We start from the raw sequence: 16,048 nt of genomic DNA on the forward strand, positions 1-16,048 counted from the left end.
ATATATATATATATATATATACACACACATTTATCACATCACAACCAGATTGCTGAGAATAGGTGATAATCATATGACATACATTTTTGAAAAGCTACTTTTTTCTATCTGAGACTGGCATTTTGGCTAGCTTGCCTTGCCTGGACAGAATCTTTGAGCACCAAATGGCTATTTAACTTTGTGACACTTTTCACAACACAATTCAGAATAAATAAAATTACTTAATAGAAGAAGGAGACCGCTTCCTTAGGGTTCTACTACTTGCCATTTACTTCCTGCAAACTGGTTTGTTTTGCAGTGTATCTTTTAATATTTTGTGTGAGTAAGTAATCTGCTCTGTGTGTTGTTTTTCTTTATCAAAGATAAATGGTTTGTTTAATGTGAAGAGTTATGTGTGTACCTTCTTTGAAATTGTTTAATACTGCCTGAATTAGAAACAGCTTTTTTTCTTTACTCAAATCAAACGATCACATTAGATGTTTTTGATCCAGTCAATAATACTTAATATCTACTTAATGTTAGACTAGGCCTCTAGAGGTGATTGTTAATGTTGGTTTGAGTCATAGCACTTTTTTGCAAATGCTTACATTTTTTTAAATATGTGTTAATAAGCTCTTTTCAAATACTCAGAACATAACTAATGAACTCTTTTTTTTCTTGCAAGCAAAAATATTATATTTAGATTTTTTACTTGGCAAAAACTAAAATAATCTCATGCTAGCTGCTAAGGCTCAAAACGAGACCGAGGAAGACTGCTGACATGTATTTAAAATTGTTTTTAAAAAACCCCATCTGAGTCGTTTCATGGCAACACTTTGAGATATTGTGTGGCTCAATTCCATCCGGGCCTGGCTGTCTCCCTGACGCTCTGCTCCATGGTGTAATGTGAACAATGCCATTAAGCATGACTTAGCCACTTTCCTGGAACTGTCAATGGAAAATAACTTGTTTCTTTACGTGAATGCTCCCTTTCTCTGTGGACTAATTGAAAACAGTCTGGCTTGTGTGTTTGGGCATATTTAAGTGCTGTGAGTCACGCAGCATTTATTCTTGCAATTTTATAACCCTTAAATGAAATACTTCTTTCTTTGTCTTCTCACTTTTGAAATCCTGTGTACCTCCTGAATGGAATTCTGATGATTTTCTGAATGTAATACACATCAGCAGCTCTGCTCCTACATACTCTTTGCATGTGATCTAAAGGTATTTGCACTCATTTGGACATGCTATTGTATTTCTGTGCATGCAGCTTACATTCTTTGTTGTCGTCGTTTATGTGATTGTAGGGTATGGCCTGTGTGGGGCGTACCAAGGAGTGCACAATTGTTCCTTCGAACCACTATGGACCCATACCCGGTATTCCAGTTGGAGCCACCTGGAAATTCCGAGTTCAGGTTAGCCGTTTGAATAGTGCACAAATGAATTTGGTTTACTCTGACCAGTGATAAAGCAGTTTGTGGTGTCTCATCCTATACTTAACTCTCAATATTATGACATTATGGATTGTATTGTCATATTTTTCTGTAATATGAAATCTATTATGTCACTGCCCATATCAACAATGCTTTTCCTCTGTCCACCAGGTGAGTGAGGCAGGTGTTCACAGGCCGCATGTTGGTGGTATCCACGGGCGCAGTAACGATGGCTCCTATTCGCTGGTGTTGGCTGGGGGCTTTGAGGATGAAGTGGTGGGTTATTTGTATTTTTCATCAAATGTTTTATTATTCTCCTTCTCTATTGTTACTCTGGTAGATTTAGATGAGGCAAGTATGAAATAGGGGGATTTTATGTGAGTATGCCAATCACTTTGTTATGGTTACAATAACCTGCTGTAGGACCGGGGAGATGAGTTCACCTACACAGGCAGTGGGGGTCGTGACCTCTCAGGAAACAAACGGATTGGAGAGCACTCTTTTGACCAGACCCTGACACACATGAACAGGTACGACACATCAAGAGAAAAGGAAAGTTTTCTGCAGTTTTAACTGTAACTTCTTAACAATTAATAACTGACTTTTCATCAACATTCCTAATCCTTAGTCAGACTTGATGAACATAATTCTGTCTTGTCTTTATAACTCTTGGATCCTGACTCCTGCAGGGCCTTGGCCTTAAACTGTGATGCACCTCTGAATGACAAAGACGGGGCAGAGTCTAGGAACTGGCGGGCAGGAAAGCCAGTGAGAGTGGTACGCAGTTCCAAAGGTCGACGCATCAGCAAATATGCTCCTGAAGAGGGAAATCGCTACGATGGTATTTACAAGGTACAGCCACAGAATTTTGTTTTTATTATTTTGTAGTCTAAAACAGATCTGCTCACTTCAAGTAAAGCCACTACAAAGACGCCTTTACAAATATGGACAGGCAACAGTGTTATTGTATCATGTCCGAAATGTAGGGAAGAGGAGCAGTATTTAATGTTATTCTGCTGTGTAATGTGTGAATTTTAGGTGGTAAAGTACTGGCCAGAGATTGGGAAGTGTGGTTACCTGGTGTGGCGCTACCTCCTGAGACGGGACGATTTGGAACCAGCACCATGGACACCTGAAGGACTGGAGAGGATCAAAAAACTGGGCCTTGCTGTTCAGGTGTGTGTGCGTGCATGCGTGTGAGATGCTCAAGATAAAGTTTTTACACATACAGGCAATTTCTTTCTTGTTCTTCGCCTTTAAACGTTCAATTCCTTTGTGGCCAGGTTAGCTTAGTTGGTAGAGCGGGCGCCCATATATAGAAGTTTACTCTTTGACACAACACCGGCGGGTTTAACTCCAACCTGCGGCCCTTTGCTGCATGTCATTCCCCCTCTCTCTCTCCACTTTCATGTCTTCATCTGTCCTGTGAAAATAAAGGCCTCAAAAGGCCCCTAAAAAAAAAACAGGAGCAGATGTTTCAACACTACACTTTCACTATAATCAATGAAACTGGCTACACTGGGCACAAGAGCAGCGCATAGATGTGCGTAGGCTCTGTGGAGCGTAAAATTAGTCTTCTATTTAAATACTTTGTTTGCAAGGTGTTCCCTTATACATGGAAATGGATCATAAAGTGTCTATATTTCTTTTAAATTAAACTACTGATTACAGAAAACGACTTAATGAGCGTATTTGCGTATTTTTAGCATTTGTTTCATTTTGAAAGTTTCTTTTTCTATTTCTTGTTTCCCTTATCTGCGTCCTTTAACAGCTGACCGTAGATTGAGTCACCACCCCCCTGGAAAAAATTCTAGGGGGATTACTGTGTAGTATGTTTTTTCATGTGTTTTACTACATTGTCTGCAGTACCCACCCGGCTACTTGGCGGCCATGGCTAACAAAACAAAGAAGGAGGCCTGCGCCCGACCTGGTCGCGGGGGCCGGACTAAGCACTATCCCGGGAGAGGGAGGCCACGGAGACGCAAGATCAAGGAGAAGGAAGAGAATTACGAGGAAGACGAAGACGAGCAGCCAATGGCCAGTGTGTATGAGGAGGAGCCACAGAGTAATGGAGAGCAGAAGACAACCAGCGATAACGGTGGGTGCTTTTACAGATGAATCTCTGAGTCTTGTAAGAAGAGGACAGGTGAGAACCGCGTGAGCAGTGAAACTTCTTTTAAGATGGCTCTTAAATATTTGATATTCCACCAGCGTCTTAAAGGAAAATGTTCATTTAAATTATTGTCTTTTTTTCTCCAGGAGTGGCTGCATATTTCAGTCTTAATTCTGTGTCTTTACCAGAGTCACCACCAGCTGCAGAGCCTCCCTCTAAAAGGGTGAAGATAGAGGAGACTTTCCAACTGTCACAGCAGCAGCAGCAGTTAATCCGGGAGGACACAGCCAACAAGAAACTCTGGGATGAAGCCATGGGACACCTTAAAGAGGGACCGGTATGAATCCCAGTACAATGTGACATTTTAACACATCTCAGACTCCTCAATACTTTTTTACAAGACATCTCAAAGTAAACACACTCTAGCTGTAGCTACATGTCACAGGCAGACAATATGTTGTTAGCAGTGATTTTAAAGAGTAAGGACCATTCCAGCATCTAACTGGGTCAAAGTGACATTTACAGGTTTACATGTTGTTTAATGTGCTGCAGCTAATTATCTCATCTTTAATTATCTAGCCTGTAAAAGGGCAGTATCACCAACATATTTGTAAAAGTTGTTTCCGCAGTTGTTATATATGTTTTCTGTGTTTTTCCCTTTCTTCCTTTATCACCTTCATTCCTATTCATGTTTTTCTGCCTGTGTACATATGAAGAATTTCCTGCGGAAGATGGAGCAGATCTTCATGTGTGTGTGCTGTCAGGAGCTGGCCTACCAACCCATCACCACCGTCTGCTCACACAATGTTTGCAAGGTGCGTACTGACTGGATGTATTTATTTAAACAACTACTTCTCAAAATTCCTATTCTTGTATTTGTGTTTAAAATTCCTCATGCCATCCTCTCTTCCCAGACTTGTCTACAGCGGTCGTTCCGAGCGGATGTGTACACCTGCCCTGCCTGTCGTCACGACTTGGGCAAAGACTACGTCATGACCCAAAACGTGACGCTTCAGCTGCTGCTTGACCAGTTCTATCCGGGCTACAGCAAAGGCCGATGAGATCGAAATCACATTTATAAGTAGAACCCTACATACATCCATTCTGTGCACCCATGTATACTGTCAAGTACCTAGAGCTCCACTTTAAAAATGCATTGCGTAAACATACTGTACTTACCCACGGGCAAATGTTTATTGCATATACAGCCATTTATGTATACAATCATTTACACACAAACAACCTCAGTAGACACTGACCTCATCTGTCGAACCTGGACTTTCTCTATTAACATCACCAGCCTGAAATTCAACCAAGGACATTTTTTAACCTCCTAACCCCTACTCCCTAAAAACGCACAAAAGGAGCCCCAATTCACACCCACTAGCCACCTCAAGATATTAGCAATTTTTTTTGATTGCCCTTCCACTGTTTTTCACACATAAATTGACATTTCATATCATGAAATCAGCCCTTAGACTCCTGCCAACCCGCACACATTTTGTGTACCATGTATGCAGTTTTAGACCAAAAACACTCAGTTGAGCTGTTTCATATATGTGCATTATTTCAGTCAGCTAGAAAATAAAGGCGCTTGTTGAAAATGTCGACAAAAACAGCAGGGCAAAACATTCAGAATGAGCAAGTATGTTGGGACTGAGAGTTGGCCTGTTAAGGCAAGGTAAAATCAGGAAAGTCAAGAATTAATATGTATTTATACATTAAAAAAGAAGCACACAACGTTTTATGCCTTTGAAGCACTTTATCAATGATAACGGTTATTCAGGAGCACACGCTAGCATTCTGCGAGCTGCTCATGTCACTTGGAATTATGCCATTGCCATACCTTGAGCTAATAAGAATAGCAAATGTGTCGCCAGAGGTACTTTCAGATGATCTGTAGAGAACAAAAATTCGGCAGCCCTGTTGGGAAATGTCTGGGTCCAACAAAACAGCATCCTTATAGTGAACGCAACAATAATCAACACGCACAACTCTCTCTGATTTTATAAGTAATAAATAAATAAATAAGGCAATTACTTCATTAACATACCAAAGACATGAGGCTGTAGAGCAGGCCGGTGACAAAAACCTAAAAAAAAAAATCTGCTTTGAAGAAAGTAATTTCTGGTGAAGAATTGCGCCTAAAAATTAAAGTCTCACACAGGACCTTAACCAAATTATCATCTTTCTTTAGCAAGGCACTTTTTGTTAGCTAAAAACAAATGTACAAGAACACATACTACTAGTTCTCTCTCATAAGTGTAGTTGAATGCTCTCACAATATTGCAATAATGTATTAAACATCTATGTTAAGACATTTAGAAAGGAAGTTCTCACATTTACTGTATGTATGTACTCTCATTCCTGGTTCCACTTCTTCAGCCAGATGACACCAACTGAACTGTTCTCGTACATTAGATAAGTATGTTCAGTTTTTTTCCCCTTTTTATTTATCTCGCAGAGAAATGATGAAATGGAAAGTAAAAATGTACATGCAGCGCAACTGAAATGCTTGAAAAGCGTGAGGTGTTCTTTTTAGTGACACTGAGAAGGGCACACTGATCCCTGGTGTTACTAAGCAACCACAATCAAGCAGGACTTTACACAAAGATGGTTAGCATATTTTGTGCTCAGCAGATATTCATCTGTTATTGTTCTCTCTGTTATATTTAGTATAATGTTAAATGGAGAGCTCTAGGTATCTAGCATGATCTGCTTCTCCTTCATTTTTTCGAAAAGTGGTCTGATGGATGATTGCACAGCCAGGAGGATGTGAGCTATTTATTGTCACATTACATCCAGAAGACACTGAACTTTAACACTGAAAAGCGGCAAAGACAGGAAAAGGAAATGTTTGAGAGATCAGATCTGATTGTTGGCTGTGCCGAATACGTAGATCTTAATTACGTAAACACAGACACAGATTTCTTGACATAGACAGTTGGTTCCAAAAAGAGAGAACTAGTTAATTTATGTTGGATAATGCTCGATAATATAGTGTTTATATGGTTTCACATATAAAATTGACATATGACAAAAGCATTATCTTAGCCTGGAATAGTGTTTTTATGGTTTGTAAGAAGATTTGTGTGGATTAAATGTGTAACCTAAGAACAAAACGGCAACATTAGGAACTCCTTTATTTCACCAGATCATAAGGTCTATCTTACCATGGTCCATGGCTGAAAATACAAATGAGCAGTAGTTGGCAGCTGTGAACTAAATACAAACAATAAGTTGGCTTGAAACACTACTTTCTAAGCTACTTTTGTATGCTTACCTTTTCTTAAATGCAGGGCCATGTGGAATCTGAAGATGCAGAATTACACAGAATTTTCTGCAGATTTTTAACAAATAAAGAAAAGAAAAACTCCGAATGTTAACACGTTCACCTCAAGCAGAAAAAAGGCTGCTAAATTCCACAGATTTTTATTCTGGACCACAGCTGAAAACTGTAAAAAATAAATAAAAAAAATACTCATAATAATAACACTCTGCACATTCTGTTTGGGTCTGTTACTATCTGAGGATCCAGCCTCACCAAAGAGAAACTCTATATTGGAAAGACACTTGGAAGCTTAACATAAATTATAATATAAGAATTTCTTCACAGCGAGGTAGAACAAGTCAGACAGTTATGATCTTACAGAATAGGACTATGTTTTCCTATGTTTCCTTTTTTTAATATTTTCATTTTCTTTTTTGACTATTGTTTAGCTGCTGCTCTATTGCCACAGGTTATGTAACAACTGGACAACTAAAAGCTTATTGTTACCATGTGATGAGTTCAGTTATCTTGACGTTTTATCTGTTTGATTTGAGACACCATCACATAAACAGCCCAAGTTAATTTTTTCTTTTTCTGTTTTCTATCTTGAGTGGCCGACACCGATTTGCCTCTTCTCCAGTGCTGTTATGGTACTTTAAAATGTCCAGGGTTGGCAGGTCTGATAGGAACTAAAACAAAAACGTCCCACAAGATCTGGACAGAGGTCACCCTAATGCATCGGAAACAGTTTCAACACTTGAGTTGGTTTTGTGGGGAAATGTAGCCCTCGTTCATTGACTTCATCACGTTCACCTGTCAGAGCCTTCGAGGCGTAGCCATGTTTAGTGTAGAGCTGGGACAATGGCAGATAACATGCTGCTGTACTCCTCATTTTCTTTCTGTTCCGTTGACATTCAGATCCCCTTTCATTGGTTGGCTGTTTGTTTGTGGTAATGTCCTACTTTTTGTTCAATCATTCAGGATTTTCTTCTCTTTTAATCAACATGCAAGTACAAATGCTACTATGGTCTTTAAAGCTAACTGTGATGTGCATTACTTCCACTGTTGCTCAATCTTGTTCAAAGATTATTTTCTCCCTGCATTGACTGGCAAGCTTATAGTCCTTATTTCTCTGCTGTGACTTTCTCTCCCTTTCCTCTCTATCCTCTGCCCTCCGTGAACCTACAGTACTAACACTTTTTTAGACGTCTTGTGGACGCTTGGCTTCAGTGCTGTGTTTTTATTTTTATTGCACTCTATTGAAGAAAAAAAAGTCGCATTTAATTTTTCTAGAATGCTTACTATTATCGATGTCTGTATGCCATTTTTCTACCATTTTAGTTGCTTCTCTTTTATTTTAATCAGTCATTTTTATGTGGCAACCTCAAACATTTGCAGCATATTCCAGTCTGAGGAGTTTCTTTGCTTCATATTGTGATCTGAAATTTTATACATGTCATAATACTTGATATGTAACTAATTAAATATTTGGATTCCAGAAAAGAAAAACCCTGCTTGTAATTTTGTCTTGTATGGTACAGATTTCATTAGACTGATGACTTCTATTTTCAGTGTAAAATGTGAAGTCTGTTACAATGAGTGACACTAATGTCTGCACTATGAAATTCTACACAAAGAGGTCAAGAAAACAGTTTCTAAACCTAAATTAATTAGTGATGTTAATCACAGCTCTCTGACTAAGCAAGCTATCCCCCCCCCCCCCCCCCCCCACCCATAGATTAATAGAAAAATCCCCAGGAAAAGAATTAGACTTCTTCCATTTTGCAGACACTATATACACTAGATGTGTCTGGTGGAGTTTTTTTTTTTTTTAGCTATGAGAATTTGTTTAGGAGAAAACAATTTACCATCTGTCAAAAAAAAAGGACATTTCAAATAAAGCAGGTCAACAGACACTGCCGACAGGGCATCACAAGCATGTACACACTACATTTTAATATTTTTCAATTAAACAACACTAGCCCTTAGATATTTTGACATGTCAGTAGGTAAAACATGGCTGACTCCATTTAGCAGTTTCAGGGTCCTGGTATTGTGCATGCTGTCACACTGGCAGTGTGGTGAATTGAACAGAGCCATCGTTATTAGCAACACCTCTGCTTCTCCATCAAGTCAAATGGCTGAAGAAAAAAAAAAAAGAGACCTGTAAACAATTTTTACTTCAGAGGCCCTTCCTGATTGCACTTCTGCTCAGGTTGAAGGTACGCAGATGTGGCAAGTAGTGAAATATGTACTCATGAATACTAAAAGGGAACCAACCTAGGAACCGATAACGCCTCCTGGGGACTTGCACCCCAGGATGTTTTATAAAAAAAAAAATAAAAAAAAATACTAAAGGCACAGGGTCAAAACTGATGAGGCAGAGACGGTAGTCAAAACAAATTGTTTTTATTAACAAAGATAGGAAAAATACTACAATTCTAATGAAAACAATAAACTCAAAATCTGCGGACTGGGGCTTCAGTGGGGGCAGACTACGGGAAAGAATACCCTGTCTCCCTTGTCTGGGAGAAAACAAAAACAAAACATGCACAAAGGATCCCAGGGCCTACTTGCATGCAATGGGAGCGAGGTTCCAATACAGTGCCTAGCCACCTGAAGACACCCAGGCCACACCAATAAAGCAAGGGGGAAAAAGAAAGACACACCTGAAACAAAACAATCCAAAATTAACAAAAAACAACCCCGTAAGTGACTAAACAATTTCAATAATTACATTCAAGCAAACAAATGTATTCAACTAAACAAACTTAATTAAACTGAAGAAACAAACAAACAAAAAAAGTAAAGGAGAACAGCAACAGGTGAACCTAAAACACAAAAAGGCAGACGTCAGTTGAGGTGGACAACTTTAAATCACCAGGAAAGACTATCAATGGGGACCCTACCCACCACCTTAAGCAGGGAACCATCACCAGGGACCTGCAAAAGGCAAACTAACCCAGCTGAGGCCTTTTATAATGCAGCTGGGCAGGGTGGAGGAGCTAAGAGGGGAGTTTTGCTGGACTACTGGAGTTGCTTTAACAACACCACACCTCACGGTGGTTCACTACACAGAGCAATGTTGGCAATAACATGAGGTCATTAACTACTGTAAGGTGAAACAAAGCTAACAATGGAAGACCCACCCTATCAAGCACACTGCATACACACTAAAAGGTCTAACAAGCCAAATCGGGCTCCCTCTGTTCTTAGTTCAGGGCACGTGTATGACTAATGGATGTATTAAGAGAACGACTGGCCATCTTACATTGATGCAACTTTAAAATAAGCCCTGCTGCCCTTTTGTAAAAAACATAGCGTTCTGGTTAGCAATTATCCCTCTCCTAAACCTACAGCAGTCAGTCTCCACCGGCCAAAACACACTGATCAGAGCCGTTTGATTAGTGACTAGTGACATCTAGCGGCTAAAAGTAAGCGATGCCTGCTGCTGAAGTTTACTCTGCACGTGGACTTCCCGTGTCTTCTGGAATTGACCGTCACTAGCGCTGAAGTTATGAATGAGACTTTCCTGTCTTTCTTTTACTGTATATTGACTTTACAGACTTTGCCGATAATGTGCATTATTTTCCTTGTTTTCGAATGACCGCTATCTCGAGATGCTCCTCTTTTTCAGTGATGGTGACACAATCACAATAAGGTTTATATTCGTGTGTGTGTGTGTGTGTGTGTGTGTGTGTGTGTGTGTTGCTGGTGTGTGTGTGTGTGTGTGTGTGTGTGTGTGTGTGTGTGTGTGTGTGTGTGTGTGTGTGTTCGCTCGCGCGCGCGCGCGGGTGTGCGCCGTCAGCAGTAGTTCCAAACCAAAATAATAATTTGGTGTGAAATGCGATCAGACAGTTACGTCAGGCTGCGCACATTTGCATCGGAGGCACGCAGGGTGGAAGTGTAGTGAACGGCACAGCAACGTTAGCTAGTCTTTAGCTAAACAAGCCAGACAGAGTAGTCGGTTGTCTTTTTATAACCTATAGGGTTCAGATGTTATCTAAAACATGGCGCAAATGTGTCTCTAAAGTGAACCTAGATTTTTTTTATTTGTGTGGTTGTCAACTTGCAAACCTAGCTGGTTAGCTGAATGGCTAGTGATGATAAACTGTTTTGTATTCAGATAATCAGTGTTACTTCGGCTAATGCTCATTTGGCCATCTTGCTGTCACTGACATCCCTCGGTGCGCTGACGACATGAGATGTCTGCATACATTTTTATTTGCTAGACATTTAATTGCTACAAATGATTCATTATGGACAGCGAACGCAGCAATTGCAGGCCCCAGGTTGGAGACAATAGCAAGCTAACCTAGCTAGCAAGCTGTCGTTGCTGCTAAGCTTGCTAAAAGCTGTCTTGTCTGCAGTTGCACTGACAACGTCGAGGTATGTTATTTAACCAGCCAAACTCTGCCGCTGGTCAGTTTGTTTAGATCTTAATTTACACGTGACAAGAGACGGGACATGAAAAAGGAGTGTGCTGTATGTTTCTCTATGACCAAGCGTAACAAAGTTTGTTTACTTATTGTTTCAACTGGCTTTGGCTAGCTGGCTAAAAGCTAACGTTAACTTCAAGCTAGCTCGCCATTGACCCAGGGAAAAGCAAAAGTTTTCAAAGATTAGGTAGGCATATAAAGTGAGTTTAACTGCTTGTAAGTTGTTCAACACAATCACATTATGATAAACATTCCAGTGTTTAGAGCATCATGTGGCTGTAATAATGCGAGCACCTGCCATGACAGGAATTGTAATGTCACCAAACTTAGCCTAGCAATCTTAGTTGTGTTATGTATGAAAGCTCCATTTCCCTGCTGTTATTTCTTTTGTACTTGCAATATAATACTCTTAGTAAGCACTGTTTAATTGTCTTGGTTTAGTTTTGCCTTGCATCAAAACTATGTTGGTGTTGTTTGCAATATCAATGTTCACCTTAGGTGACACCTGTTACCCACTTCAGGTGCCTGCACCATGGATCAGGTGGATATGACAGACCAGATCACAGCATCTTGTAGCCACCAGTTGTTCCACAACCAAGACCTGATTGTGACTGACCAAAACTCTGCACCCCAGAAGCCAAGCTCTGACATCATGTCAACACAATCCAAATGGATGAGCAGCTGCACTGAATACAGTGACCTGATCATAAAGGAGGATAGGCTCAGTAATGGCACCAGTGAAGTTGAGACCATGGCAGCATTACACTGTACTGGCTACAGTGGAGATGTAACTGCTGAAGATGACCGCCTTGCACTGAGCAATGATGGCATGCCAGAGTTTTCTAACAGTGACCTCTCTCTGCCTGAGGTGTGCATTTCCACCAACAGCAATAGCTTTGAGGAGGATATGAACTATGAGGTACAGCAAGCGTATAGGATATTCACTGGCTTTCTCTTGGACAAGCACAAAGGGATCACCAGTCCATTCCTCCATCCCATTGGCCACCAGGAGGCCCAGCATGGTATTGGAGGGGTCCGGGGCCGGGGTCAGGCACAGCTCAGGCAGTCCATGTGCTTGCGGAGGATGGAGGACAAGTTTATTAACCAAGAGTATGAGACCATAACAGAGTTTGTTGCAGACTTCAGGCTGATGTTGGAGAACTGTTATCGCTACCATGGGGTGGACCACTGGATCTCCAAACAGGCTCAAAAGCTGGAAATCATGCTAGAGCAGAAGCTTACATTGCTATCCAGGTAAACATAATGTAATTACACTTACAATATTGCTTAGCTGGCAAATGTATAAACTCATACAGCAGCAACAATACAGGGCCTAACAGGTCTTTTATTTGTCATGTGCATCATTTGTTAATGTTGCTGGGCAACAAATGTTTGTCTGGCAAGGTTAGCTCACACACATTTACTGTAATACAAGATGCAGTTTTTGGAACTAGCAGTATGATTACTTGTCACCTAGTATTTCTACATAGCATAAATATGAAGTGTCTACAATAGGGCTATTAAAGATGCTTATAAACTATATATAGTATTTATTAGTATTGTAGAATTTATTATTATTCTCAATGAAAGAATGAGTCTTTAAGCACCATACTGTGATCTCACAAAGATGATTTGGGATTTACTCAGTAACTTGTTTTAAAATGGCAACAAGCTAATTCTTTATGCATTTTGAAGAAATATTTGGCTGTTGGGTTAAATCAGTGGTGTAGATATTTTTTCCCCTTCTGTCAAACCAGGACGCTGCGAGAGAGGACAACCTTAGCAGTGACTTCTAAAGGACGTTTTGGTGCAGAGGAGGAACGGGGTTCAGGGGGCACCTCCACAAGGAGGAGGTTGGCACCTCGTAGCCTGGCTACCATCATTGTGGGTGGGCATGAGTCTATCATGGTCCAGGCCCTACGGCTGGAAGAACAACAGAGGGTGAAGGAGGAGAAAAGGTAAGTGATTGTTTGAAAGAGATTTAAAGATGCTGTCTTGCCAACAATCTACATATGTTTTCTGACTTTTCAGGCAACGTGAGCTTGAGAAGAAAGAGGCAGAAGAAATGTCAGCCAAAGAGGTGGAAGAATGGGAGCAGACTTTGCTGTCACAGGCTTCCCCCCACACTGTGCACACACTTTGGGAACTCCCTGCTATAGGGCACTTCCTCTGTCTGGCTCAGACTGCCCTTAACCTCCCAGAGATTGTATTTTTTGATCTGGAGCGGTGTTTGCTGATGCCCCGCTGCAGCTCCCTCCTGTCAAAAATCATGTCTTCCCTGCTGTCCCCACCCCAGCGTAGGGTCACTCTGCACCGCCGACCGGCCCTGCCTTACCGCCGTTGGGAGTCAGAACTAAGGCAGCGGGTCATGGGCTGGTATCGAGCTGTTGGTGCCTCGAATGATCAGTCAGGTCGGGCTGAGCAGCTGGGACTCTGCCACCAGTTTTTCAGCACTCTTGGGGAGGTGAGTCCTTTGGAGGAGAAACCCTTTCACTTGCTGCCCTTCTACCAGCGAGTATGGCTTCTGAAGGGGCTGTGTGATCATGTGTATGAGACACAGAAATATGTGCAGGATGCTCTCCTGGCCCAGCCCATCCATGAATGTAGAGAGTCAATTTTGGGCTATGACAGCAAGGAGAATGCCTATATACATTTTCCACATTTCTGTGGAGCAGACCTGAGGATCTACTGCCAGAGCCCCAGCACACCCCCAGTTTTCCCTTTCCCTTCGGTTTGGGTCAAACGGGTTGATATAGAGCCAGGGACAGAGGAAGAAGAGTCAGATGGGATGAAGGAAGAGGGGGTCACAAGTGACAGGGGGTGTTATGGAGGGTCAATGGACACAGAAGAGCCTGCTGATTTAGGAAAGGGGAGAGCAGGGGCACTTGGGGGTTTCAAATTGGAAAATGGGGATGGACAGGAAGATGAAAGGTTTAAATTGTGGTCACTGAAGAAGGAGGAAGGGTCTGAATCAGGGTCCACTGATGGAGACTTAAAAACACACAATAACTCCTTATCCCTTTCACATACTAGTCCTATTGGAGGAAGTGGTGTGGGAATGATTATGAAGGAAGAGACTGTAGAGTTGGAGTATCAATCCAAGCGACTCGCATTTAAACAGGAGCAGGGCTTTTCGTTGGGCTCAATGCGCACCATTAAAGCTGAGACACAGGAGCCCTGTCTAAGTGTAGGGGAGCACAGCTACACAGGCAGGTCACCTGCTCGCTTTGTGAATCTAGCCTCCCCAACCAAACCAATCAAAATGGAGGGAGGAAGTCCCAGTCAGGAACATCACAGGTCTTCCTGTGTGGATTGTTGTAAAAGCAAAACTAGTAATGTTAAATCTGAGGAGCACGACTGCTGCTGTGGCACATCAGGTCCAGAAACACTGTTGTCTTCTGAGAGTTCTCAAAACTCAAGTGAAGAGAGGGTGTATGACAAAATCTGGACTAAAAAAAAGAGGCGGAAGAAAAAGCAAGGGAGGGAACAGCTGCCAAGGGTGAAAGGAGAGCAGAAGCAGCTGCACGTGGATAGGATGAGGCTGTCCCCAGCTGGGACTACCAAGTCTGCAGTGCGGAGAGTTGCCACAACAATCAAAAGAAAAGACAACAAGAAAAAACATAAAATGGGTAAGAAAAAGTGATTAAATGATCTTCGATTAATAGTTTTTTTTGGTATAAAATCAAGCTTGTTTGTGTGCATTCATAGCCACAATGCTTTATTGGATATTATCCTAATTTTCTTTAATGTTGCATTTTTATGTTTTTTTTAGTAATAACTTGTTGGTTCCATGGTTATGTTGGTTATCTTGTTGACAGGAAAAAAGCTTGAATCTTCAAAGAAAATTAAAGATGAACCTCCAGTTGAGCCATTATTTAAGGTAGTCACACTCTGAAATACATGCTGAAATAAACACTTATTTATTAAGCAGTCTATTTTAATGCTGTTTCTAATATATAAAATGTATAATAACTAATACTTAAAGGTTATTTTATAGTCATGATTTAAGTCTTGCCATTCTTCTCTCCCTCTTTTTTTCTTATCTCTCTTTCTCTATCAAGATTTTCTTACTTAATGTGTTATTTCTCCTCTGTAGTTGGTATGCACCAGTCTTGAGGAGTTGCGAGAGCTGATCAGTAAGACAGAAGATGAGCTTGATGACTTGGAGAGCACTAAAAAGAGATTGGTAGGTGGCAATCGTAGTTCTACCAAGAGGATTTACTCATAAGCTCCAAAGCCTTCTGTATTTCATTCAAGATTCAAGATGTTTTTCACACCGGTTATACAAGTACAAATTTGTGAAATGCTTATCCTGGGAGGCTCCATTAAAGAAAAACAGTAAGTAGTTAATGTAAAGGTACATATTAAAATATAATCAATTATAGTATAACAATTCTAAGAGGCAATGAAAGAAAAACAGTAAATATAAAAAGACATAAAATATAATAAAATGAAAATAAATAACAAAAGATGAAAAGCAAGAAAAGTTTTGTGTGTGTGCGTGTGTGTGCGCATACATCCATAAAAATACATTGAAGCTATGTGTTGAAGAGTACGATGTGGTCAAACATTTTCTCACATTTTAATAGTGGTGGCTTGACTAAGGTTTCTTTTGCATGTTTGAACTGACAGGGTCGGTGGTATCATAGGAGAGAAGCAGTGAAAGACCTCCACAGCACTCTAATCAGACTACTGAATGAGCTTTCACCCTGGGAGCCCAAACTTGTTAAGGCCTACCAAAGGAACAGGTACAACTCATTTGACATGTTAAACGATAATTTAATCAAACCACCAGAATAATGTTTTTTTTTTT

The 16,048-nt window shown here is 40.7% G+C and overlaps 2 protein-coding genes across 4 annotated transcripts in view; both read left to right on the forward strand.

The window, feature by feature from the left end:
- The window catches only part of uhrf2 (ubiquitin like with PHD and ring finger domains 2), a 33,747-nt gene extending 26,238 nt beyond the window's left edge, over positions 1 to 7,509 (forward strand). For both annotated transcript variants that reach the window (XM_032540163.1, XM_032540164.1), the window contains exons 8-16: positions 1,287 to 1,394; positions 1,584 to 1,688; positions 1,836 to 1,942; positions 2,102 to 2,264; positions 2,451 to 2,588; positions 3,279 to 3,510; positions 3,714 to 3,862; positions 4,242 to 4,340; positions 4,440 to 7,509. In XM_032540163.1, coding sequence (XP_032396054.1) covers positions 1,287 to 1,394; positions 1,584 to 1,688; positions 1,836 to 1,942; positions 2,102 to 2,264; positions 2,451 to 2,588; positions 3,279 to 3,510; positions 3,714 to 3,862; positions 4,242 to 4,340; positions 4,440 to 4,586 — 1,248 coding nt within the window. In that variant the 3' untranslated portion in view covers positions 4,587 to 7,509. The remainder of the gene's footprint in view (positions 1 to 1,286; positions 1,395 to 1,583; positions 1,689 to 1,835; positions 1,943 to 2,101; positions 2,265 to 2,450; positions 2,589 to 3,278; positions 3,511 to 3,713; positions 3,863 to 4,241; positions 4,341 to 4,439) is intronic.
- A 3,141-nt stretch (positions 7,510 to 10,650) lies between these two features.
- The window catches only part of brd10 (bromodomain containing 10), an 11,814-nt gene continuing 6,416 nt past the window's right edge, over positions 10,651 to 16,048 (forward strand). For both annotated transcript variants that reach the window (XM_032540162.1, XM_032540161.1), the window contains exons 1-7: positions 10,651 to 11,185; positions 11,757 to 12,489; positions 12,993 to 13,193; positions 13,267 to 14,864; positions 15,054 to 15,115; positions 15,332 to 15,421; positions 15,868 to 15,983. In XM_032540162.1, coding sequence (XP_032396053.1) covers positions 11,768 to 12,489; positions 12,993 to 13,193; positions 13,267 to 14,864; positions 15,054 to 15,115; positions 15,332 to 15,421; positions 15,868 to 15,983 — 2,789 coding nt within the window. In that variant the 5' untranslated portion in view covers positions 10,651 to 11,185; positions 11,757 to 11,767. The remainder of the gene's footprint in view (positions 11,186 to 11,756; positions 12,490 to 12,992; positions 13,194 to 13,266; positions 14,865 to 15,053; positions 15,116 to 15,331; positions 15,422 to 15,867; positions 15,984 to 16,048) is intronic.

The sequence above is a fragment of the Etheostoma spectabile genome, chromosome 16 (genome assembly GCF_008692095.1).
Source record: "Etheostoma spectabile isolate EspeVRDwgs_2016 chromosome 16, UIUC_Espe_1.0, whole genome shotgun sequence".
NCBI lineage: Eukaryota > Metazoa > Chordata > Actinopteri > Perciformes > Percidae > Etheostoma > Etheostoma spectabile.